The 26,183-nt window shown below is 41.1% G+C and overlaps 1 protein-coding gene across 2 annotated transcripts; it reads right to left on the bottom strand.

Moving 5' to 3' along the window:
- Positions 1 to 374: 374 nt before the first annotated feature.
- pdlim7 (PDZ and LIM domain 7) lies at positions 375 to 26,117 on the bottom strand. Of its 2 annotated transcripts, none has more exons than XM_061278310.1 (11): positions 25,957 to 26,117; positions 22,089 to 22,187; positions 14,449 to 14,600; positions 11,878 to 11,905; positions 10,905 to 11,095; positions 3,058 to 3,110; positions 2,599 to 2,842; positions 2,067 to 2,247; positions 1,815 to 1,935; positions 1,134 to 1,249; positions 375 to 985 (listed from the first exon to the last, which is right to left on the bottom strand). In XM_061278310.1, the coding sequence occupies exons 2-11, from the start codon at positions 22,182 to 22,184 to the stop codon at positions 899 to 901; spliced, it is 1,269 nt and encodes a 422-aa protein (XP_061134294.1). In that variant the 5' UTR covers positions 22,185 to 22,187; positions 25,957 to 26,117; the 3' UTR covers positions 375 to 898. The 2 variants fall into 2 exon arrangements, with proteins under 2 accessions (XP_061134294.1, XP_061134286.1); XM_061278302.1 differs by lacking the exon at positions 25,957 to 26,117 and adding an exon at positions 23,237 to 23,397.
- Positions 26,118 to 26,183: the final 66 nt, after the last annotated feature.

Genomic DNA, 26,183 nt, shown 5'->3' with positions numbered 1-26,183 from the left:
AGGAAAAAGTTCGGCAAAGGGAGATTTTCTGTACTTTTTGGACAATGATGGATTTGTTGGTAGAATTTTGGAAATTCGTTTCTAAGTGCTTTCAAGTATTTACTTGGCCTTATGTACATATATATAAATATATATATCTCGAACTATGACATTTCAGAAAGGTATGTATAGGAATTGAACCTAAAATCTCTGTAAATAAATTATATATTGTTAATTCAAGGACTAGGTGTTTTACTTGCAGTTGGCATATTTGTTGTTAGTTACATTTTAGTGCAGATCTGGATAGGCAAAGTTCAGGAAGTAGACAATAACTGATCGCAAAATGAGATCTAATTAATCCCATTGGGTCCCATTAAATGTTACTGAGCACGTAGTGTTGCAACATCACAAGAAAGATGTTTATTGAATCAATCCAGCAGTAACTTAAAAAAAAGAGATTTTCTGAAGCAATATAAAAACATTCAGCAAAAGTCTAAATTTAAACAAAAAGTAACTGCAGGTTGAGAGCGACATTTGCTTTTGTTATAAATTGTACTATCTTTGGGGACATAAAATACAGGTTTTTAAAAACATCTTGTCATCTATGGAAAAAAAAAACAAAATTGTTATTTTTTTTTGTCTGTAATGCAGTTAAAAAAGGGTTAAATAACACTTACAGGTTACAGATTTCCATACATCTGCACCAATTCTAAAACAAAGTTCCAAAAACATTTCTGTAAATTAAAATGAGTCCAAATGTTTTCCACTGTCATTGAACTGAAGGTAAACAATGTAATGGTGTGGTTGAACGTGTCGACCCGATCCGTTTGAGTGACACGCTGGCTATTTGGTACGAGGGGCAGTAGCGAAGCTTCTGACATCCGAATGAACGGAGACAAAGTTTTCGGACGTGGGCAACTCACACTGGGGCAAAGGCGTGGCCTTTGCACAAGGGCTTGTCCTTCTTGGAGTAGAACGTCTTCCCCTCCAGGTTGATCTGGCACAGCTTTGCACATGCAGGACAAAAAACAAAAACTTGTTTAGAGCAAGCGAAAAGGAAAAATGTACCTCATTGAATTGAATGTGTTACAACATGGGAAATCACATAGGAAGATTAGCAGCGAGAGGAGAAGACATGAGAAAGGGACACTCACAGCACAGACGAAGCACGTATCGTGCCAGCTGTAGCCCAGCGCCTCCAGGAAGCGATCCCCGGCGTCGATCTTAAAGTCGCAGCCGTGACATTTGGTACCAAACATTTTCTCGTAATCTGAAAAAACAGAGATCTTAAAAACCGTGTTCTCTGAAGGGGACATATTATGGATAAATGTGACTTTTAATGTCTACTACGGCTCCTGGTGGTGAGACATTAAATCTGGCCAAGCACCTGGCTGACCGGCATCCAGAGTTATACCAGCCGTTTTATACGCACTACATTATATTTCCTCCAAAATTGTTGAATTTGTTTTGTTTCAAATTTGTAGAATTTGGCGGGGCGAGTAAAATGAGCAAAATCTTCAACATCCCGAGCTTACAATATGATTGACCTAAAATGGCTTTAGGCTATTGTAAAAATTGCACTTGCAGCTTTCTTTTGTCTAACCCATTCGAGTCAAATTGTAAAGATTTTTATTTTCAGCGTGGCCCTTCACATTGTGGTTTAATAAAGGTAATGTCATGTATTATCTCTCTACTTGGGATGATAAATCAGAATGGAGTGTGCATTTGCCAGTGTGGTCACGTTTCCAGACATCCTACGAACAAATGAAACGCTCATGGCAAGCCTTCCCATAGCATCTGTCGACTTTGTTGCTTTAATGAGTGTGAGTTGTCACCTCTCTCGCAGTAAGGCTCTCCCTCCTCCATGTAAAAGGCTTGATTCCTGACAGGAGTCTTGCAGGCTGCACACTTAAAACACTGAACGTGGTAGGTCATCTTCAGGGCATGCATGATTTCCTGATGAAACGAGAAAAGCTTGTAAATGTTTTATTTTCACCTCAGCTACAGCATGCATTTACATCCATTAAGTCCTGTTTGAAACAGCAGACGAGATCGGATGCTTACTCTCGTCAGAGTCATCCTCTTACCCCAGTGATCTTCTTTTTGCACTTTGCACAGTTGGGTGCGTAGCGGTTATCGTGGCACTTAGTACAGAAGACGGCACCTCTCTCCTCAAAGAAGCCCCCCTCCTCCAGGACAACCTTGCACTGTGAACACGTGAACTCCTCGGGGTGCCATGAGCGTCCCAATGCAACTAGGTAGCGACCCCTGAAGAACAGCATGGCGCAGCAGTCACTTCAATTGGGTGGATATTTCACAAGTGCATTTTACGGCATTTGATTGCACACAAATAAATGTATAGCCAATGAGAGAGAATACACGCGTTAAAGAGCCTTTAACAATTGTATCACAAATCTAAAAAAAATCATTTTTGCCAGGCCTGATGTGTGTGAAAAATGTGTTCGTTTTCAAGGCAAACAGCGTTCAATGAAGTAAAAATGTGTGTGTTTTCATTCGTTCACGGAAAAGTTATGAAAGGAACATGAAAAATCTATGTACCTCACCTTTTGGAACATTTACCCCGAGTTCAGATATTTATGCTTTGCTCACAATTCTCACCTGATGATTTTGTTGCAGGCGCCGCACACCGGGGTCCTCTCGCTGTTTTGGGGCGCCTGCTGCGCCGCCTGCAGGATGGAGCTGCGGTTCTCCATCGGCGTGGGCTGAACTGGCTGCTGGTGGTGCGTCACCACCGTGCTCGTTTTGTCCGGACGAAAACGATCGGCGAAATTAGGGTCGGTGACCCACGGAGGTCGCGAGGAAGGAGCAGAGACGCCCGCGGCCGCTGATGCCGTCTTGGATCCTGCGTTTGGGGAAAACAAGCAATCGGTGTAATTTGTTGGATAGTTTCTCCAAATTTGAAGTCGGGAGGGGGGGGGTACATAAGCTCGCTCTCCAGATGTTGTTGACACTTGAATGCAGTTGTTGATCGTTTATAGATTGACATTTAATAAAAATGTATTAGCACATCCTACATGTTGCTTCAATGCATCAGCAAGAGCAGGAGGACAAACTCACCATCTGGTTTATTGGCTGTCTGGGGTTTGGCAGGTGATGGAGTTGGCTCAACGCTGTAGAGAGAAAATGACTAATTAGAGGAAAAAGGTACACAGCTCGCAATAACACAACATGTCATCTTTGTGTTGATAGCAGCAGGCACAGTTGCCTCATATTACCTTTAGAGTTTACGATCTAAACGTTAAATATGAACAATCGGATGGCTCCGCAGTGCGGGAACTTGACTGAAAAGCAAAACGAGTGCTGTGGGCAGAAAGTATGTACATCCAACCTAAAAATGGACAAAAATAATGCAGTCTACCATCTAGTGTTAAGCAAGTGTTTTATTTCCTTTGTGTAATTTTGTAAACTTTGTCGTCAGATCCTGGGATCAATCAAACTGATAGTTTATTGTGGGCTGTGTGCTGTATTTAGTGTAGAGTTCAAGTACATATACGATCTGTTCACATTCACATTTGTCTTATTTTACAATGTGTTTCCACTGCATCGCCACGGTGTATACATTGGCTAACCCTTTTGTCAAATCAATTTAAAATTAACAGTTTTTAATCTGACGAATGTGATTCGGAGGGAAGTTGAGTTTTATTTGGATCACTTTTAGCAATGGAAGTAAACCAATGAGTTGATGTTTTACTCTCCCTCTGGCAAATACATGAAGGGACCCAGAAGCCAAATCAAAGTTGACATCACACATTACACGGTATGTAGGGGTAAAGAATAACAGCAATACCTTTCAAACACCTCAAATGCTTTCCGTAACTCAAAGTTCACAAACGAGAAACTCATCAGACATGTTTGGTGCTGTTTTGTCAGATTTAGGGTTCAGATGAATTTTCCTTCCAGCCCGAGTGAGCAGAGTTGAGGAAATGAGGACTTGTTTCTGCATCTACAGCGAACCCCACTATATTCAGAAAATGTTCAAACTAAATCTTACAAAACAAGTTGTAAGTGAAGACAGCGTGCTCTGGAGATGCGTCATACTGGGGGGAAATTGGAAAACATCGCCTTAAGCAACAATCGTGTTTACAACATCAACAGTGCCATCCACAATCAGCCGCTGTGAGATGATGAAATCGCAGCTCATTTGCAAAGAAAAGAATCTGGCAAATGATTACCATGCATCAACTTTGCTCTTCAACCTCGATCGCCATCGGCATGGTGTCTCAGTGTGCCCGACAATTAATTGACGGATGTATCCAAAACAACACGGAATAAAAATGAATCCCTCTGGTCTGTTGTCGCAATGGAAAATAAATGGAACACAGCTAAGACAATGGAGTGGAACTCGGGGTCAAATAAAAGAAAGCATCCAAAATGGGTTTGACTGGCTGACCCAGAATCAGCTCCCCTCCGCTCTCACTGAACCTAACGAAAGTCTGATTCTTCCATCAGCAGACGAGCAGCGGCGGCTCCTCTGAGATGTGTTGTTGTTGTTTGCCTGCTCCTCACACTACTGAAGCGTACAGGTGCATCCTCAACCATGTCTATTCCCAGCTGGATTGGCCTGCAGCGTGTTTTCTTGACATTTTCCCCGCTTTCAACATAGGGACCAAGGGGGCTGCAGCTGCAGAGTAACAAGCCATGGACACCTTGACATTTGCAGTTCATTTTTTACACCTGTGATTTTCTTATTGAGCTCAGTTGTTCTTATTTTGGGGCCCGTCCCCAAAGGGAAGTGTTGACTCCAGCGCAGACATGTTTGAATATACAGGAGAGAACAGAAAGGCTTTCCATTTTCTTTTTCCACAGAGAAAGACTGCGCGTGTCATCTTCCAGGCAAAAAGTGAAGTCGATTGACAAACAGACGTGACCACACTTTCCGAAATAGACTGTGTTAGGGTTTGCAGAATATCTTCATCGTATGATTATGTTGGAATATAACCTGTAATAATTTAACTAGTTTGTCCTGTCTAGACAAAATTAGTTTACCAAAGTGCTAAGATCATTTCAACTTATTGACTAGCTGCAGAGGAAGCAATCAAAGTTGCTTTGTTTACAGAACGTCGTAAAAGGTCCCTTGCTATGCTTTGATCAGCAGGGGACCCCTCTTCACCCAACCTGTGTGTTCCCAAACCCCCACTTTCAACCCCACTTTGTTTCTCTCAATAAATAAGCGCCTGACGAGGCCTGAGTCAGATTTCATTCGACTATCGCTGAGAGCACAGCGACGAGTGAACTCTCCGCCTGCAGGTGTCTAAAACGACTAACTTGTCTCCAGTGTGGTCCTTGCAAAATAAGTTAGAGTGAACACCACCCTAACAGACTGCATGTTTAATGGCTGCTCCATTCATTCTGCATATTTCTATCCATGCAAAAACATTTTCGAAGTGGAATTGAGAAAATTGGACCAACACGCCTTTTGCTCAATTTCAACAGCATCGTTCTTTGTTATGAATGTTGAATTATGCAAATCTCGTCTGCAGAAGGATCGACTCAGTAGGTCCATGCCCTGCTGATGTTTGACGAAGGTAAAGTTGCCGCTACACTATCAAATTTGACTCTTTAACTCATGATGGCTCACAAATATGCTCCTTATAATTTGGTGCGGTTATGGATCAAAATGTAGCTGTTCAAAGATATTGTGCCTTATAATTTGGTGTACTTTACAGTCCCAAAATATAGTATTTTATTTAGGTGGTTAGCGAATACTTTGAACTGAACAAATTAAACGGATTTAAATAGATTTGGAGCATTACCAGCTTTTATATTCCACTTCTTTATTTATGTCTTGAAAGTTAATGTTGCGGTTTCTTACCAAGACGTTGTTCAATGACGCATGTTCTTGCATGTTTGTTTGAGTTTTCATGAGTAATTGCACAACTATTTTCTCAATGAGGCAATAAAAGTGTAAAGTGTGAACAGACGCCCTATCAAGTCAAGCCTGGACAAGGTGAGCTCACCGTGAGGCTGCACTCAACGCCAACAAATGAGATGCAAAGATGTCAGTTTGCATAAAGAAAGATGGAAACTTGAAAGAAAGGCAAAGCAAGAAATAAGAGAACTGCAAGATGATGTTTTTGTTAGATGTTTTGTATTTCTTATGGCAGCAAAAGGGGGGGGGGGGAGGAGTCAGATACAGCTTTGTGGTTTTGTTCTTAATGTTTAGAGACACATACAAGATGAGATGATCAGAAATGAAAACTCAGTGAGAAGTAACAAGAGTGAATGCGGGAGAGAATCAAACAGGTACGATACTTCCCACTCAAAGACCCCCCCCGCCCCTGCTCCACAAGTTTCTCCCAGCTAGCTCAGTCAGATTGACTGATCTTCACACTTGGCTCAGTTTGCAACGCTCCACTTAAAACTATATGCTGGCTAAGTTATGTCTAGTTATGGACCCCCCGTCACTCACCAAAAAACACCCTGTCTGTGTCTTAAAGTTATCTGCCACCGATGATTGGCTATCTTTGTCGTCTTCGTCGTCTTGAAGGTGCAGCTATGTCTAGCAAGCTCGGCATGCCGTGTCGTTCAGGATTTGATATTTAGGGCGCGAGCCGACCTGTCGTGGTGACAATCTCTCAGACGGGTATAGCGGGGGCTCTGAATCTCAGAGAGGAACTTTTCCCTGGCCGCAAGGAAGAGAGGAACAAATGGACAGAAGCAGATATCTTATATGAGAAGAAGTAAGAGACAAGATGGGTGAAATGCACAAACACACTTAGATGGGCTGCAGTCTCATGCACAATCAATTACAAATTGATGCTGTTGGTCCAACAAAAAGGTCAAACCAAAAGCCTGCACACATGCAGAAAGGTGCTTACTAAACTAGTCTACAATCAAAGAAACGCTCAACCACTATGAACCACACCCAGGCTTTACCTGGCCCTCTTCATGGTTTCATCATCCGGGTCCTGCACTGCGAGATCCAAGAAACACACACTTTAGTAAAAGTGACACACACCTACTATTAAAAAAGTGGATGAGTCAATAGTAAATAAGATGGTGGTGTTCTTGGAAATGACTAGGTTCCTCATGTAAAGTGTTTGATATGATAGCTTGCATTGTGCTTAAGACTTGGGCCACTTAGATTGGGGTTTGCTATGTTTTTAAAGAACCCAAATCAAGAGAATATCACTCAGTGAGGTACAGAAGTGCACCAGATTTGAATGGCCTCTCTCAATTGTCTCATGCACGAGTGTATCTGTCCAAACAGTTGCTGTTTATATTACAATGACCACTGTGACAAAAATACACAGACAGTGGAAGTTTAGATGAAAATGAATTTCATAACATTTTCAAAGTTCCAAGCTATATACCAAATATTGGAGTACTTGAGTATTTCAGTACTAGACTATTTGACAGTAATATGGGAGAGAATCCTAGAGTGACAATATCAAAACGCAGTGTGCGTAGCTGTTATTTGCCTCCTGTTTTCCAGGCATGGAATGAAATCTATTGTTCCTTTTTAGTTTGCTCTCACTGAGTGCCAACATAATCTAATCACAATGTACTCAGTTAAACGCTCAAACGAGTAGTCCATCACTATTCAATGTAGACATGCCAGGCCTGCTCCCGGACTTACTGAAGTCAGTGCCAGTGAGCTGGGCCAGGATGCGGAAGGAGCGTGACTGGGTGGTACCAGTGCGAGGCTGCCAATCCTCTGTGTCCTGGATCAACCTCTTTTTGCTGCGGTCGTTGGGGATAAAACAGGGCATGTTCTCCATCCTGAGGTCGTGCCTAACATAAGCATAACCGGTGGCACACAGCGGGCATCGTCAAACAAACGCCCCAAAACTACGAACCGCCTATTCACAAATACCACAAAATCAGGTCATCTTGAACCAAGGTCATCCAGCACCGATCATGCGTCAACTCACGGGAATGTTAGGAAGGTGAGCCAAAAAGCTTTTAATTCAAACATATCTGACCCAACTAACAGACTTAAATATAAATCTAGCCTGGTTTAAAGCCACTCTTACACTAACAAAACAATTGGCATGCAGAGGCCCCTTACTTGGATGATTGGCACATATCAAAGAAGTTAGGTTCAACCCTACAGAACAAACCAAAACAAAAGAAAGTGATTAACAGTGGACAGATGGCAATGATAATAGCAGAATATGGTGTTGAGAAACAATTCTCACAGTCAGAGAGCACATTGGGACTTTAAAACAGTGTTTCCCAACCAGTGTGCTGGTGTGCCGTGAGAGATGTTCAGCTGCGCCGTGGGAAATTGTCCAACATTAAATACAGAGTGCATTGTAAACAGGATCGCCAAACCACAGGTCAGTTAGCGCAAGGCCTGGTCAGCCACTTGCTAATCGTGCATGCGTGGCAAATCTCTATTGGAGAATCTTGAGATGTTATGTTGTGGCATCGGCACATACCTAGTTTATGTGTGTTGCTGTTAGTGTTGGCTCGTGAGTGAACGATTCGTTCGAAAGAACAAAAATTTTTCAGTGAACAAGAGTGAACGTGATTTGTTCTCTTTTCAGTTCAATTTAGTATTTGTTGGGTTATAGTTGATGGTGTTATTATTCCGAATGTGTTTCGTTCTTTTTTCAGTTCATATGACTGCAACCAGTAGGAGCCGGTAATGCGCATTGAAGCTGGTGCCACCTCGCCGTAAATCAAAACAAAGAAGAAAATGACGTGACTTCCCGTTCACGAACGAGTCGTGAATTGCATTTCCCGTTCATCGACTGAACGGATCTGTGAGTGAACCAGTCAGTGAGGGAGTGATTTTATTTTTATTCAATTATTCGACTCCCCATACATGTATAGGAATAGAACTTTATGTCTTTTGTTGTAATGTAACTGATTTTAATACAGAAGCTGGTGTAACACTTAACAGATTTTTGTTGGTGGTGTGCCTCGAGATTTTGTGTGCCGTGAATGAAAAAAGGTTGGGAAACACTGCTTTAAAAAGTATCACAGCTTCACAGCAGTAATACCTCTTAGACAGCAGCAAGACTCAGCATTTTTATATTTGAAATGGCAGAAGTTTTGTATTGGAGGTCAGGCACACCTAATATTGTGGCCAATGTGTATATGTCATGATTTTAAACAAGGAAGAGAGAAAGAAGAAAATGCACTAACTTTTCAAGAATCTCCATCTGCACAGTCAAGAGAAATGAGGAAAAAACAAAAAGAGAAAAGAAATTGTCATCAGAGTGGCATTTTGAGGGAGTGGGGTAAAGAGAGTTTGTGCATAACCACAACCATCATCAGAAAGCAGCAAACATGCAAAGAGTTAAGCAGAGGCATGCTTTTATTGTCAGTGGGCTCTGTGAGAGAAAGACGGCATTGTGCTGTCAGGCCTACCTATTGTTACACTGAGCCTTAATGATTTGGCACAAAAACATTCGTCATTCCGATCCACTCAGCCACGTAGGCAAATGTTTTTCCAGAGTTATGTAGATGGCTTTGGCGCTGGCTCAAACACAGGATTTCTGCAGTGTCGCAGTCACTCTTATGTGCTGTGATTCTGTCTGGAACAGCAATTGAGTGCTCTATACACAAAGTGAACATGTTTGAATAACAGGACGGTTCGAGATTAAGCAGAACCGGTGACGTCTTCATCAAAACTAGTCAAGTTGTTATCGTTATGCGCCAATGCCGCAGGAATGCAATTCCGCCACACTTCAACTATGAGGAGCAATCCAGTGAGACAGACTACTTAAATAATCCAGCACCAAAGTTCTAAAGTGGTGTATGGCTGCTAACACGGAGCGTCACGGCACATCTGCCACTGGTGGCTGAAGTCGCATTACTGTGACCCGAATTATTCCAACTAGTTAGGGGTCACCAAGGACACGCTATGATGATTTATAGCCCTGTTCCACATCATTAAAAATTAAAGGGACATTGTGTAGAGTTTTTAAATTTGTCGATGTTGATTTTAAACCCCCACTATAAATTTCAATAATGTGCAAATCAAATTGTATGTTCTATGACATAAATGTACATGTTTTTTGTATAATTGTAGGTCTAGTAATTTTACTTTAAACTTAGGTCGTTCATTCTATTACTTCACAACTAGATGGGGAAAAACTCTACACACTTTCCCTTTAAGGGTGGCCATGAAAACTGATTCACCGATTGCCGAGAAGCATTGTGATTGTGTGGAACTGACTGATGATTAATTTCATCTTGAAGCAGTTCAGGCAAAATGAGCTCCAGCAACTACAGTTGATAGTGGTGTAAAGAAAATCACCGTCCATACAGCCCTGGATGAACTTCTCTTGGCAGCATTATTCTACTTAATACAAAACTAACATTGAAAAGGGAATTCAGAACACACAAAGGAGATTGACCCATATCATCATTGATTGATGAGATTCATCCATCTCATCATTGATTGATTGATTGATTGATTGATTGATTGATTGATTGATTGATTGATTGATTTTGTCCACAGTATCAAAAAAGTATAGTTAAATGTCCATTCTTATTAAAGACATGACTGGATCCAGTGCCTCTCTATTATTTTGACATGGCTGCGGTTGGATGACATAATTTCAGTTGTCCCCAAGTTATTTAGTACATATCCATAAGTTTATGACTTTAAAAAAAAATGTAAAGAAAGTATTAAAAAAGCCTGACAGAATGGAAACTTTTGATAATGTCACACTTGAGTTGAGATCTATGTGAAGAGAGGATACTTAAAATTCAAAGACACATCAGAGGCCCATAAAAGTGGTTTATGTTACATTTCTTTACCGATTCCTGGAAATAAGTTCCATGTAAAGCCAAGACAGGCAAACCCTAACTGAGATAGAATTTGCCTTAGATCAAAGTTTGCAGCAATTGGGTGTGAGGTTAGAGGGGAAAAATAAGTACTTGATGTACGTATCGTGGTCATTTTGACGAGAACTGCAAGCTGTTTAGTTGTTTACTGCACCTACCCGTTCTGTGGTTGCAGCACACCGGCGCGGCCCTGAGAGCGAGGCGTATTAAGTTTAGGTGAGTAGGCCACGGGCTTTATGACAGGTCCTGCGCTAGCGCCCCCTGCTGAGAAAGGCCTCGCCATCTTGTTAATGGTGGTGCTCGGGGCAAAGGAGTACGTTGGCAGTACGCTAGCCTTGGCGCGTGGGTCCTACGTAGTGGTAAGAGAGGAAGACAATGCAGCACAGCACACAACATGCAGTTAGACATTTGAGGCACACAAAAAAGTCATTTCTTTGACTGAACTTTAAGCAAAGCCTCATAGCTTCTCCACACAAATGACTAACTTACACAAACCCTGCAGCCGTTTTCCTGCACAACGAAGACGTGCTCAAGAGCCATGCAATTTATTTGTGTAGTGCAAACGATAAAATGAAAGTGTTCAACATGAGGAATTGTCACACATAAAATAGATTTTGCAATTACTGTTCTACACAAACTGAAAAGGACAGCCGCTAAAATGCAGCATTGACTTTGTGGTATCACGTCCCAGCTGCTGCTCTAATAACAGAGCACAGCACAAGGTAGTTCACGACACCACTGTGCTTTTCAAACTGCAATCAGGAAGCCAAGTGGCTCTTAAGAGACGTGAGAGCAAAACTAAATGTGTCACAGTCACTTTTAGTCTGGTATCAGGGAGTAATGTAAGGCATTGCGCAACAAATAAAAGACAGGAAATTCCAAAGCATCATTCATGCCGCTCCGTCCGGCGAAGTGATTCAGTCGCGCGCTGATGCTTTGCTAATGTGCAGCCTCTGGACGTTGTCAGAACCTGACAGGTGACTCGGGCGAATCGCATTAGTTTAAAGCCAAAGTGACACCAGGTCAAATGTGAGCACCAATTACAGAAAGTCTCAATCAAGGCCGTTTAGTATGTAACAAACTGCTTCTGCTCATGTGGTGAGTAGAAACGACGGACAAATAAAGGCTTACCTTCTGCTCGCTGTCGACTTTAACATTTCTGTGGGGAAACCATGGGAACATAAATTAGGTCCAACCTCCGTGCCGTGCGCCAACATAAAACACATCAATTGTGTTCATTGTGAAAAGAAATACAAAGAAATTATGACACAAAGTTTTAAGATTAAATATATATTGATAAAGTCAAAATGATTAATGGTATGAAGATAACACATCCTATAGTGACTAAATAGAGCAACAGATAGAATCAAGGGTGCAGTGATTAATCGATAACTAATCAATAGTCAAATCTTGATAATCAATTCGATGTTTAAAGACCTGGTTTAACTACTTAAAACTGTTGAAATTCCCAGAAGTTCAGTCTTTCAAAAGCAGATTTTTTTTTTTTATTCCTGTAGTCCTCCATTAAATCCATTAAACAACTTTTTCACTTCTGATACAATGCCAATATTGCATCCTAGCGTACACTCCAATACCATGGTAGATATCTGCAGGAGTGATACGTAGAGGTTTTTATTTATTTTCTACGATGAAATGTTAAACATTGCTGTCAGCATCATCACCCACTCAACTCAAATGCTCCACAAGTTTTAACTTTAACCCCAGGCTGCATATTTCTGCCTTGCCTTCACCGAGTGGAGTGCCAAAGTTCATCTAAACGTCTTATCTCATTCTAAAGCACCACTGACACAAAGCTATAAAAGGTTACAATGTGAATCAACTTGCATGTTGCAACATTGTGAGGGGCTGCAAATACAAACAATGGCTTCTTCCTGTAGGAAGGAGGGATGAATAACCGCTTATGTTAGGCCTGTCCAAGCCCTGATTAGAAGGTGCTAAAGACTGGATGACAGCAGATACAGTGAGCAGCCAGCAGAGCATAGCCACATGTCGACAAATCAACGTGACGTCCACAATGCTGGAGCACCCCGGCTGTCCTAGAACTGAACCAAAATTTGATGAGCCACGCGTTATTTGTGGAGAAAATGTGTCATCACTGTCTTGAGATTTTTATTCAACACAGGTGAGGAAAATATGTGGAGATGATTTGTGTTTTTTAGGGGGGAATGACTTTGCTTGGGTTGAGTTTGACCCATGAGACTGGAAAAAAAGGAGTTTGAGCTCCATGAGATCATTTGACCTCATTTCACAAATCAATTAATGGCTTAGCTCATGGAAAACTTGGATGTTTTTAAAATGAGACCCCCACTGCTACAAGTATATAATTTTCACAATCATACTGTGTTTACTGTTACACATAGATACTATACAAATATATATATTTGGATCCATTCATGAAAATATGTTAACGGAATAAATATTAATTATTCAAATAAAAATTGGGGATTGACCCAAAACCACAAAAAAGGTCATGTGACATTAAACAAAGAAAAGAAAAGCTACCGTCACTCATCGGGTGGCCTCCTCTCCAAGCACAAAAGATCGGATGTATTTGTGAGCAAACACAACTGGCAACTATTTCTCTCTGGGAAGTGTTTGCCCGTCTTCCTCTTTAATAATGACAATAGTGGAGGGCAACATGTTGATTTAAAAGCCAGTGTTGTTGAATTCTTTTGGTCCTCCATGAACATCCATTACCCTAAAACCTTTTAGGCAGGAGTAATTCTGACCCTCAGATGGATTTGTTCAATTTTCGCTGTTGATCCTTTGGGGGAATAGATTCTATGTTTGAATTGTATGCACGAGAATGGAAGGCTGAAACTATTTGAAATTCTGGCTCCGCTATCTAGAAAATCAAAGGGAATCATAGTGAAAGATTTGTCAGTACATATCAGCCCCAGTGTGTTGGCAGACAAACCCAAAGAGAGATTGGGAGGAGGAGGTGAGGGGTGCAGGCAGAGCAACAGCTGTGATCACAGCTTCTGAACTTTTAGGGGATCACAAAATCTAAATGAGTCTCCTGACAGTACGCCAGCTCATGTTTATGACTTGACAAGTCAATACTTTCTCATTTTATCCAGACCTCAAAACACTCTGTTTTCCTTTGGGCGGTCTTGTGTTTTTCCCTTTTTAATTAAGCAGCCTGTGAATCTTTTTTGCTTAGCACTCTGAAGACATACTCTATCAGTCAGTAATTCTTGGCAGACTCTAGATGGGCAATTCTTAAGTGCTGCTCATATGAAGGTCAACTACTTTTCATTAAAACAACTGAAAACAAAAGCATTTTCTGGCTCTGGCTCTTCAACAAAGTGCATTAATCTATATACTGTGTACTTTTACTAATCAGGACTCAGTGGGACAAGTGCCACTGCATGCACTTGGCGATGACTTGTGAACTATATTGTTAAATGAATACCTCTCTATTAATTGCAATTCAAACCAAACACTTATACTTTGTAAAACGAAATTTTTGGTGTACCCTTGACTTGTATCACACTATCATCTGTGGGTTTAATGTTGCAATTGGTGAGTTTATCTTACATACTACTACACATTTTAAGGGCATAGTGATATCTAGAAGAGTATAAAGTGGATATGAATGTGTAGTAGTGAGGTGCGATGTACTTGATGTAGAAAGAGTCGAATGAATTCCTTGTTGCATCTCTTTGCAAACTGACTTGCCTGTTGAGAGTGAGAGTGAGTGAATTGGATGCTGCTCTGATCTTGTTTTGGGCCTCCACATGGGTCAAGTCCTCGGCATTGAGGTCATCAATAGAGACGACAGAGTCTCCGACCCCGACACCAGCCTGAGCTGCCTTCCCGCCTGGGGTCAGCTGGAAGAAAGAATACAGGACAGAAAAGGTTTTGAGCAATGTCAACATCACTTATTTAACTCAACTAACTAACTAACTAATTAACTAAGGGACTGCGCACTATACATTCACTTCACTCTAATAGTAAGTGGCATTGTGTGGCTTTAGATTTGAAGTCCATGACTCTGGAATCCATTAATATTATACAAAGTGTAGTATATTTTACAGAAAAATAAAAAAACGCTACAAAAGCCCTGCTGTTTTGCTTGTGACATCCCCCCACAGTCCTGTCTTGAATACTCCTGTATTCACAGACACATTTTTGGAAGAAAATAAGCCTGCTGCTTGAAAAAAAAATCTACATCCAGATCCAAGCATCTCAATGAGTGTTTTGATTTTCATCTGAAAATAGCATACACAACCCCTAAATTACAAACCATTATCTCATTTCATTATGACAGGCTCAATGTGGGGGGATGCCAAAAACAAAAAATATGAATCCAAAAGTCATGTTGGGGTGACAGTGTTTGTTAATGACACCTAATAAGCAACTCAGGGAGCGTGTATGTACAGTCAGACAAGGCAGGAGAGATATTTCTTTCACTCAGCACAATGAGGGGAAAAGGCCACCGTGATGTCATCAGTCATCCCATGATTCAGCGCAGATGTGACAACCGATGATGAAAGCAGCCCCTGAAAGCCTCAGACAGCCACCACATGCCTCATGCGATGGCATAATTTACTGGAACAGCCATGTCGTTATTTCCATGCAGACAGGTAAGTCTCTGACCAGTTTAACTGACAAAACGGTGACATCATCGTCTCGGGGCAGACGTTTTGTCAACGAGGTCTCGTTACAAACAGGAAGAAAAGACACAATCTATAATCTGCCGTCTCCACTGAAACAGCGGCTACAAAGGGGAGAGACGTCAAATCAGGTTTAGTAAGGCCCCTGTCAGCTTGGCCGTGTGGCTTAATGAAACACGATCCCTGTGTCAAATGCACTGATAAGTGAAGTACAAAGTGGCATCAGATAAGAGAGCCTGCACCAGGATTTAAGGCAAAACCCCATTAGGATTACTCGCTGGTGTCACGGATCCCTGCAGATGTTGGCTCGTCGGGAGCTCAGAGGACTCAGCAGTTCAATCAATAGTTTTCTGCTATGTTCAGCTAAGCTATCACGCTCGCTGCTTTGATTCTGCACATTAAACATAAACACTTGTGCGAGCAAGGAGGTAATGCCGTCAGTAAACCCATGACAGCTCCACAGTGCGCCCCGCAAAGACTGCCTGACTTAAATCAAAGCATGATAAGGCTAAAAATAAGAAGGAATGCTTTCCTCTGAGGCAATTCTTTTTTTTACAATTAAGTTAAAACATCACTTTAACTGCCTTTGATTGGCCTCATCTGGAAGTCATGAGCTAGACTATTGAAAGAAACTGCTTGTCGAGTTCTTAATCAAACATTTATGAATCGTCTATGGCAAAAAATAACAATGACTGACAGTTGTGACATATTCTAAAAGGAGGCACCGATTTTTGAAGCACTGAGGTTCCCTGCTGACAGACACAGTCTGGCCCTTCCGTTTACTGCCACAATAGGTCGTAAAAGTAATTTGATGTAAATTAAATCATTAGCAACATATTCTGTAAACCCTGGTCGGAACTGTTACAAATGCAAACCTCTTGACTGAGCCCATAAAAACTCCCTGCATCAAAACCACATTACTGCAATTTTCCTTCACCAGCTCGTGCATTCCTGAGCACCTATTAGACTGCAATGTGCTGGTACCACCTGCATAATGTCATGAGAGCAAGTACAGGTACTTTTTGCATTATTTTGCCTTGTAAGGATACAGCTTAATTTGTACTAACAGGGCATGTTGTCTTTATTATCGTGGTTACAGCAGTCTGGAACTGCACTGCACTATGCTGAGAAGTGCTTGTAAAAGTCACATTTGTGCTACAGTGTCCTCCATGTGATCTCATTGCATCACCTAATATTGTGCCCAATGTCAAGTCAAAGTCAAAGTCAGCTTTATTGTCAATCCCTTCATATGTCAAGACACACAAAGAAACCGAAATTCCGTTTCCTCCATCCCACGGTGACGAGACACAGTACACGATAAACATACAAGTAGACGACACAAAATAAAAACAAGAAGGCACAAATGTGGCAATGTGTGTATAATGTGCCTAAATTAAGTCGCAACTGGCCTAAAAATCATAAAAGTCTCAAGTGGATGTTTGGGATATTACAGGTAAAAAAATACTAAATAGTTGTACATTTCCAAAGATTTATGTTTATCATCTTATTTTGCATATTGGTCATTTTCATTAACAGTAAGGACATTGTCAGTGACACAGAAGGATCGATTATTTATTTCATTTGTTTATTTGACAGGGGCAGTATACATCAATGAACATTTCTGTAGATGCATCAGAATTAGCCAAGGGGCTAGTTTTCATCTGTAGTCCCTGAGGCAAGGTGTGTAAAGTGTCTTGCTCAAGGACACAATAACACGTGGCACGGACAGAGGTGTGTTCCAATTGCCAACCCTCTGGTTTCTGAATGACCTGCTTTACTGCCTGAGCTACAGCTGCCACAAATTTGTATCAAAACCAAAAATTTAAAAAAAAATTAAAAAGGAAATTTGGGAACCATGACGGTAAATTCACAAAATGTGTCAAAATTAATACTTGATAATATTTTTATTCTGAGAAAAAAAACTATTATTTGATAACTGCCATGAATTCAAATACTCATCAGTAAAGGAACTGATTTTCAAGACTAAATTCAGTGCAGCATATCTTTACTGATTATTGATCAAATAATAATGGCCCAGTTATTTTATCATTTTATTTGTGCTCAAATTATATAATAATAAAAGCTGATATTCTAAATATTAACAAATATGTTAAAATTTCAAAGCAAATAATGTCACTAACTAAAAAGTTGCTGGACTAGAGTTTGGTCGGTTGGTGAGCGAATAAAATATTGACGCTGTAAAGTCAGCAAAGGTTGTTTTCATGTATGGCGGCATCGGTGATGGACACAGACACCTGTGCTGCTGGCTCAGGTTTAGAATGCAGCTGCTCCCCCACTTAAGATGGCAGCACCTAAAGTTGCTGTCCTCAGGACTTTGGTTGGTTGGGGCGGGCGGAAACACTATCTCCCCAGCAGTTTGTAAATATGGCGACGGACAGTGGAAACCATGTTTTAGAATGTAACTTGCACTGTGATAGCTGGTCACGAGAAAGCGAGGAGCTTAAATAACGATGCAAGCGTGTCGCATGCATGGCAGATCCACCGCGTTGAAATTAGCGGAGCGACATGTGCAAAACCGATGCCATAACTATCAAATAGCGGTTCGCGTCAAATAAATGACGTTATTATTGTAAGGCTTTTATTCAATGATCATTTTTGCCTTTCAAAAGAGCAAGGTGTTTTGCAAGGAGATCAAATTTCAAGGCCTCTGGAGCCTTTCTAGGCACAAGGTCTAAAATATGCAATTCAAGTGCTTCTGTTGACTGATGCTGAAAACTATCCTTTGGCTTGTTCTTTCCACACTGAACTTTTATTTGCAACTGTAGGTATATTGGCCGGGTAACTTGTCCCCTGCTCATTTTTATTATTTCCATAGCTATTTGCGGGCCGAGAGGCTGTCTGTCCTGACATAATTCACACAGCGCAGCTGATACAAATCCATAAATAGTCCTCTGAGATAGGAGTAACCAAACCTTTAAGTACAAGACCGCATTGCGCAGTGGAAACACCTCGCACTAACTCACCTTAAAACACCGCTGCACCCCTCACAATGCAATCTAATTCACAGTCAACTTTGCTAAAGGAGACGCGCCCCCCCGTGTAGGTAGTGGAATATTCATTCAGCCCTCCAACGGGCTGCTTTTGCACAAGTGTACGAGAGAGGCTTTAAGGCTACTGATCCAAAAACAGATGCTTTACATGTCAGACACCGAAGCAAAGCGAAAGAATCCAGACACATCCAGCTGCGCAAGTGAGACATTCGACGCGTTCTTAGTGTTTATTGGCATGACATCATCTGTAATTTTCTCCAGACATGTGATTTCCGATGACGGGACGTGTTCACTGATAAAAAAAAAAAAAAAAAAAGCAGATGGTGCGCAGCAGGACGCATATCATCTTATCAAAATGTTTATACAGCTACAGTGGTTTAATATCTAGGGCAGAAACTCCCGAGGCGTTGCCCCCAACTGTGACTTGACTTGGACAGAAACTGCAATTTTCGTATTATGCTTCTTTATTGGATAGTTTTCTGGTTAGCAATAAAGTGGAGGATATGCTGTATGTAAGTAACTTCACCAAATGTCCATTTTCTCAAGGTCAAATGAAATTGAGAGGTAACTCGACATATGCTGTTTAAGAAAATCGCTCCAGAAACCAATCAGATTATGGTCATCAGTTCAGACATTGACCAGACATCAGATGGTTTATCTCAACAGTTTGCTCCACAAATTCATCTGGAAAGGGTTCCACAAAAACTGGATGGAAAATGACCACATTCATCAGCAGCCACATTGGTATTGAAGTTTATAATGATTACATGTCTGAATTTTTGTGAACGTAGTTGCTTTGCTCAATTGTTTCGCAAAAACCTTTAGTGACTACACATTACCAAGAGAAAACATTAGCTACCTCCCCAAATCTTGAAACATCACCAAATCAAACTACTATACAAAAATGTCAGCTTGAGACAATGATAGCTTCTTTTCTGCCACCGAGAATCACTAGGCTACCCTAGAATAGAGAAAGCCCTCTTGTGTTCATTTTCGAACAATTTATGCCATCCTCGTGAACTAGCACAAAGGCTGCTAACAACAAGCTGATGGCCTAACACAAACATGACCCTCAACTAATGTTTTTTTCACTTTATCAGTTAGCGACTGAGTGCTACTGCTTTCCTTATACCAATTGCTTTGGCCACAGGACCACATTCTAAAGTGGCAAATTCACTTCCAGGGTCTGTAAACGAATGGTGTGTGATGGTGATTTCAACAGCTCGAGGAGAAAACTGTTAAATGGGTCAAAATTACATTTAAATGACATCATGGTGAGTTCAGTGTGTACCCTGCCTCCCGCCTTGAGTCAGCTGGGTTAGACTTGAGTTTCCCTGTAACCCTCAACAGGATTAGGCGATATATTAAATGATAAATGGAATGATCTCATTTTGGCTTGGACACTCACAGGAAATCGACATCGCTTATTTGAGGAGTTTACGGGGAAATAGTTGTGAAATGATATTGAAATATTGTAGAAGCTACTATAAGACATAATAAATCAATCTTTACTGGAAACTGCTTCCACTTATATTTAAATAATGAGGCCAAGAACAAAAAAGTGCTGAGAGGAACTCAAAGGGTGTAGTGAGAAGACGACTAGGATGTAAAGGAAATATTTTTAAGAAGGGAGAGGAAGGTTTTGTTTTTTTTTAGCTTTTCCTCTCCTTTGTTTTTTCTTTTAGTGTTAGAGTAGGAAGCACAAGCGCGTTGTGTTGCTTTGTATTGTTTAAGGTGAGGAGTCAACTTGGTCCCAAGCTGTTAAAGTGCAATGGAACCTCCATTAATAAGAACAAAATTAAAGGTCACGCAACCAAGTATTTTTCTTTTTCCTGACAAAGATTAATGTGTACCATATTCTTCTCTTATTGTGTGACACGGAGCAAATATTTATGGTCTAATATTGCAGTTTTTTTTCTCTTTTTCTTTCCAATTCTATTGTCAAAGAAAGTTACGAGAATTGACTAATGAAGAATGATGAACTAATGAGTTGTTAATAATTTAATATATGCCTTGAAAAGATGGCTGGACTTAAACAATTCACATTTGTTGTTTAAATCATTCAATCTAGTAATTTTACATTTTGGAAAGCTGTCAACAGTCAAAATATGAACTGCTATTGTGCCAAATATTTGTTAATATATGGTAAAAATGAGTGTGGGAGACGTATTGGATACAAAAAAGGAGGCAGGGATTGTCTACTGGCAGCGCGACGGGGCGGATGCAAGAAAAATGTAAGGAATGCTGAGAAAGCATAGTGTCCCGGGCTCACAAACAAGAGGGGGAAGGAAAGCAAGGCGGCACACAAACCTCCAAGTTTACTCTAAAATGTATAGAGTAGCACGGAATTATCAAAACACGGGCCCATCACACAAGCAAACTAGGCATATAAGTTAGCTGTGCAGTCACAAATTGCCATCTCACCTTTACTGCAACAACAACATTTCAACCCATTGATCTGTCAGGAGCTGACACTTTCAATCATTTTCGGCATTTTGCAGAACCTTTGGTCCTGTCACTCTGCGTCTGCTTCATTGTTTTCTCTTTCTGAACTCCCTGTCTGGCTTCAAATACTCATCTCAGCAGCAACCAGCCAGTACAAATTTTGACACCACCCACTTGAATTCATCCAACTTGAATTCAGTGCCAGAAGAAGAAAGCCGTTACCATCCTTCGTCCACGTCGAGTGATTCACCGTCCACTTGAGGAGAGCAAACAGTGCCAGGGAGGAAATGAGAGAAACCATGTCACCGCTTTATAACTCCTGAGCCAGAGGCCCTGGAAAACTACTGGCTAACAAAGATATCAACTACTGACTACTCACACTTTTGAGAACATCTACAAGCCTGCAGGTAGATTGCTCGCACCTTTCTGCACTGAAATTACTTCAAGCGTCCCTACATCTTGGTTTGAAATCATCTTTCTCATTGGTTTAGCAAGAAGCGAATCAATCTTGTCATGAGTCCGGGGGGGAAAGATGGTGTTTCTGATAGTGATGCCAACCAGCAAGCGGAGCAGATTGGAAACGTGTCCCGACAAGACTGATGACGTTCCACCTCAATGGCATCCCACTTACAAAATAGTGTGACTCATGCAAAGAGCATTGTGTGTGTCCCTTCACAAGCACTCGGCTTTCTGGCAACCACTCAAAAATTGGGAGCGCAAGCGAGCCCTTGTGCACTTATAAGGCCTGGAAAGTGGCTGCCGTGCTCTTCGACAGTACAGTATTTGCAAGAAGGTCACTCAAGGGGAGCTTGCAAACAAATGACAGCATGTTCTTGTGACTACTGAAAACTAACAATTATCATCCTCCAATCAAAATAACACCTGCTGCATGCCAAATATTAACACTTTATATAAGAGGCGAGTAAATCGAAAAATGGGAAAGGATGGAAGTTTGTCAACAAAGGAGCTGGCATACTGCCACAGTGCTAATGTTAACAAGAACAGTGTCAACAAGCAGTTGAAATGATTGATTTGGGTCAGGTCGACACAGATAACGCTCTTGAGAGTACACGCTAATAAACGTGCAGCAGTTACGCCTCTACATACAGTATAGTATATGGTAGATAGCGGTGAGTTAAGTCTTTAGCACGACTGTAGACGATAATATGTTTTTAGCACACGACGGGCCAGACATTACGAAGAATCTCATTGAAATAAGAATTTGAATACTTCCAAAAATTCTTACCCTTGACACAGTGAGGGGCATGCTGAAGTCTTTCCCACCCTGCAGCCTGAAGCCCCATGGCGCTGGGCCGCTGAGGGTTACAGAGTACACGTTCATAGCCTTTAGGAAAAACAAAGAAGCAAACATATACATATTAAGGCCTCCGAGGTTTTGTGTTCTTGGGTGCTGTGCATTTCATTCCATAGCATGTTTGAACTAAAGATGGGCATTTCCTCGGTTGGCTACGGGACCAAGTGAAAGTCGGATGGGTTGTTATTTTTCTAGATTGTTTTTTTAAAAAAAAATAAAGCTCGTAACTCCTGTTCCGTACCATATGTGCATTGAGCAGATTAATATCACATAGAGAGGTTTCCATAGCATCGACGTTCGTTCAATCGACAACTAATCGATTACTAAAATAATTGACAAGTATTTTGATGATTAAATTGTCATTTAGAGCCACTATTCAACCTAAATTGTCTAAAACCTCTACCTCTCAACGGTAATGATAATGATTTATCTAGTCCTTCAGGAAAACAGACTGACATCTTTTGTGTTCAATCAAAGTGAAATATTTATATTCTCTGCAGAAATGCTGATGATATTATAGAATTTGGCCACATGACCTCAGTTGTTTACATAGCATACCATATACAATATTAGAACAGCCCCTGCGCAGACAGACCATTTTGCCTGGCTGTCCCTTTTGCCAGGACCTAAGGTGAACATTCTCATATTGAGCGTGATATTACAAATTGCCACCAGACACACCATCATCATAAATCTTCTGTGTAAAAAGAACAGCGGTGACATTCAACAATAAGCTCCAATTTCAATATAACGTGGAGTGGAGGGCAAACACATTTCATTGAAAGATAACCCACGTAAAAATCGTGAAACACTGGCCCGCTTGCAAAGTGCAAAACTCCTTTTGGCATTTAGAGATGGTTCACATAATCTGCCTCGCTGTTATTAGACAAGAACAGCTGTGTCAAAACTAGTCCTGGACATTGGCTGACATGCTACTAAATAACTAACGCAATTTGGAGAGCGCAACTTGAGACGCAGGGCTACGTCACTTGGCGCCGGCTTACAGCTGCGCGACTAACCTCACCTCTGTACCTTCTCTTTGTCGCGTTAAGTCACCCGGACGGCACTACTGGACCTACCTTGTCCTCACGGGCCGGCCCGTAGCCCGAAACTGGGAGAAAGCTATAGAGAATCGCAAAAGCTCGGGCAAGCGAGCAGAGCCTCACTCTTGCTGGCAAAGCCTACCCCCTAAACTTTGTAGCTGCAACTCACTCGGCAGAGGCTATATAAGGAATGTAAAACTACACCAAACTATTTCAGCCCAACACCCACATGAGTCACAGGGAGGGAAAAGCAGGGGGGGGGGGGGGGTAAAATGAACTGCCACTAAATTCTAACAAATGACTGCTAGGTTTAACAAAGTGGATTTTTTTTTTTTTCAAAAGGTCTGTGTGCTGTGGAGAAGCCAAAGAGCCACAAGCGAAGAGAGGGCAAGGGAATATAACATTCCTTCTGCACGACGACATAAGGCACACTGCAACCAAACCGGCAATTATGACATGACATCGAGCCTTTAAAGCAACAGATGGACTCACTTGGAGAGGAATCATAAACTAAATCCAAAGGGGAATTGTGAATATATATGAGAAGTCTTTTTGCTTAGAGCTGCAGTTACCAACCACAAAAATTAGGTTCACTGCGGGAGGCGTTATTTGGCTCTAATGGTGGCTAATTCCAATACAGTAATTTCTCAAATAGTGGCCTAAATTCTAATAAGCTGCACTATCCATGTCGATAAATAAACGTACTCCTTGTTTCCCTTGGAGAAAAAAAAAAACATCTTCTAGTTGCATGCATTTATCTTTTGTATGTCTCATGCAACACATGCATACTGCTAGCAAAACAGACTTTGTAAAGCGAAAGTTTTCAGCGCATAACATTTGGAAGCAAAATATGCTAGAGATTTATCCATTTTCCATATACTAGCTTCATTTTATTTTTAACACAGAGAATACTTGCTGTAACAAATCACAAGTCCAATATAGATTTTGAGTTGAGGGCTGTCGTCATTGAAATTTTGCAAACATGTAATCCAATTTTCGCATCGCATCAGCCTTTACTTTGTGACGGGCTGTTGCCAGCTGGCCTAAATCATGTCTTCTGTGGAATTAACATTTGTAATTTAATGGAAGTTTTATTCCTCCGTTTAAACGGAGTCAAGTAAGCTAAATTCCAGGTTTTACTATAATACTAATGTATCGATAACCTTGTCTGTTTTGGTCTTTCTTTTAATCCATGAATGTTTATTTTGATCAAATGTTAATTATGTAAATCAAAGTATCGCCACATGAAATGATGTTGATTATATGTTGGTTATGCAAACTATGGTATCACCACCTCAAGTGATTAGAGACTCAAGAACTTTTAAGATCCCAAAGAAGACAGCAATTGGGGTCGGAGAAAAAAGTTCAACAAAAGAACCTCGTTAGCTGACTAAAATAAATAAAATAAATATTATTATGACTTTTTATTGTATTGTTATAATTTTATAATTCTCAAAATACAATACAATACAGTCAAACCTCGGTTTTCGAACGTCCCGGTTCTCGAACAAATCGGAATTCTAACATTCGATTTTTTTTGCTTCGGTTGTCGAACAAAGAAAGCAAGGGGGAGCAGTATAGCCATCCTAAAACACAAAGACGCTCTTACAGCAATGCGACAGTGAGCGCCCAGCGCTCTTCGGTTGCACGATCGGACAAAATTAAGATCCCTGCGCACTGAGGTCCACTTAAATTTTGGAAAGTATATCAGGACTTTAAAAATATTTTCTAAATTTCAGCGACGGCTCTGTCACAATAATGCGACCAGCGCGGTGCAATTGTGCGGTCGGCGGCGCGCTACGGTTGCGCGTTTGGCGGTGCGCTGCAGTTGCGCGATCGGACAGAATTAAGCTCCCTCCGCACTTAGGGCCACTTAAATTATGGACTTTAAAAATATTTTCTAAATTTCAGCGACGGCTCTGTCACAATAATGCGACCAGCGCTACGGTTGCGCCTTCGGCGGTGCGCTGTAGTTGCGCGATCGGACAAAAATGCGCAAATGAAAAAATGCTTAAAAAAAGGCGGGGTTTTTTTGTCTTGGAAAGGATTGATTTTTTTTCCCCATTATTTTTATTGGGAAAAATAGATTCGGAATTCGACCGATTCGCTTCTCGAACCGCCTTCTGGAACGGATTGTGGTTGAAAACCGAGGCTTGACTAGTATTTATGAAATAAGGATTAGGTTCAGAATAAGGTGGATTTTTCTTTTTAACTCAGCTCTAATTTATAAGGCATGTTAAAATCCTTAATATGCAAAAAAAAAAAAAAGAAGAAATACCTTAAAAACCTGATGTGTCAAAAAAAGTCGAATCGACGTCAAAAAGCTCAAAATAAATTTAGAGATACACTTTTAAGTATACTTTTCTCGTCACAATACACAACATTATCATTCAAGTTTTCTGTTTTAGTGTTTGTAACCCATGTTAATAAGCGTTTACTCACCGCAACTACACAAACTTTGACTTTTACTGGGAGGGCAATTACGACATCTCAAGGTTTAATACCACTGAAGTTGCTTTCCAAGTGAATGATCGCCAAATTGCAAAGAGAATAATATCTTGATCAAGTAAAACACTGCAACACACACGCTTGTGACAAAGTTGTCACTGACTAAGGTGGTATTTCGTAAGGTAAGTGGCTGCACAAAAAGTTGTCGCGCAAGACAACTAAGACCAAAACTACATGCAGAGAACAGTCGGTTCAAAGCCCTACGAGAGAAAACAAAAATAAGTCCTAGTTTGTCTTAACTCCCTTACCTCGAATTCCTCTGTGTGTTTACCAGCAGCAGACGACAAGATAGCGCCCGTGAAAAGCTGCCCGACAGCGTCAGACTTCCTCTAGGCGGATGCGAGGAAGCCGCCGTGGAAGTCTCATTGGCTGCCGTCGTTACAGTACGCCAAGACGTCAGAGGTCACATGGCCCGCTGCCTGGACTTGCGCTCCGGATGGGACCAACGGAACCGACGTCTGTGGGTCAAATCCAC

This window comes from Syngnathus typhle, linkage group LG1 (genome assembly GCF_033458585.1).
Source record: "Syngnathus typhle isolate RoL2023-S1 ecotype Sweden linkage group LG1, RoL_Styp_1.0, whole genome shotgun sequence".
NCBI lineage: Eukaryota > Metazoa > Chordata > Actinopteri > Syngnathiformes > Syngnathidae > Syngnathus > Syngnathus typhle.
This window is presented reverse-complemented; position numbering and strand designations above follow the sequence as displayed.

Excerpts from the sequence above, each read along its gene's own strand:
- pdlim7 (XM_061278310.1), bottom strand. The coding sequence starts at position 22,184 with ATGAACGTGTACTCTGTAACCCTCAGCGGCCCAGCGCCATGGGGCTTC. Across the intron at positions 14,601-22,088 it reads TGCCCCTCACTGTGTCAAGG|CTGACCCCAGGCGGGAAGGC; the intron begins GTAAGAATTTTT and ends TCTTTCTTCCAG. Across the intron at positions 11,906-14,448 it reads CTCACTCTCACTCTCAACAG|AAATGTTAAAGTCGACAGCG; the intron begins GCAAGTCAGTTT and ends GTTTCCCCACAG.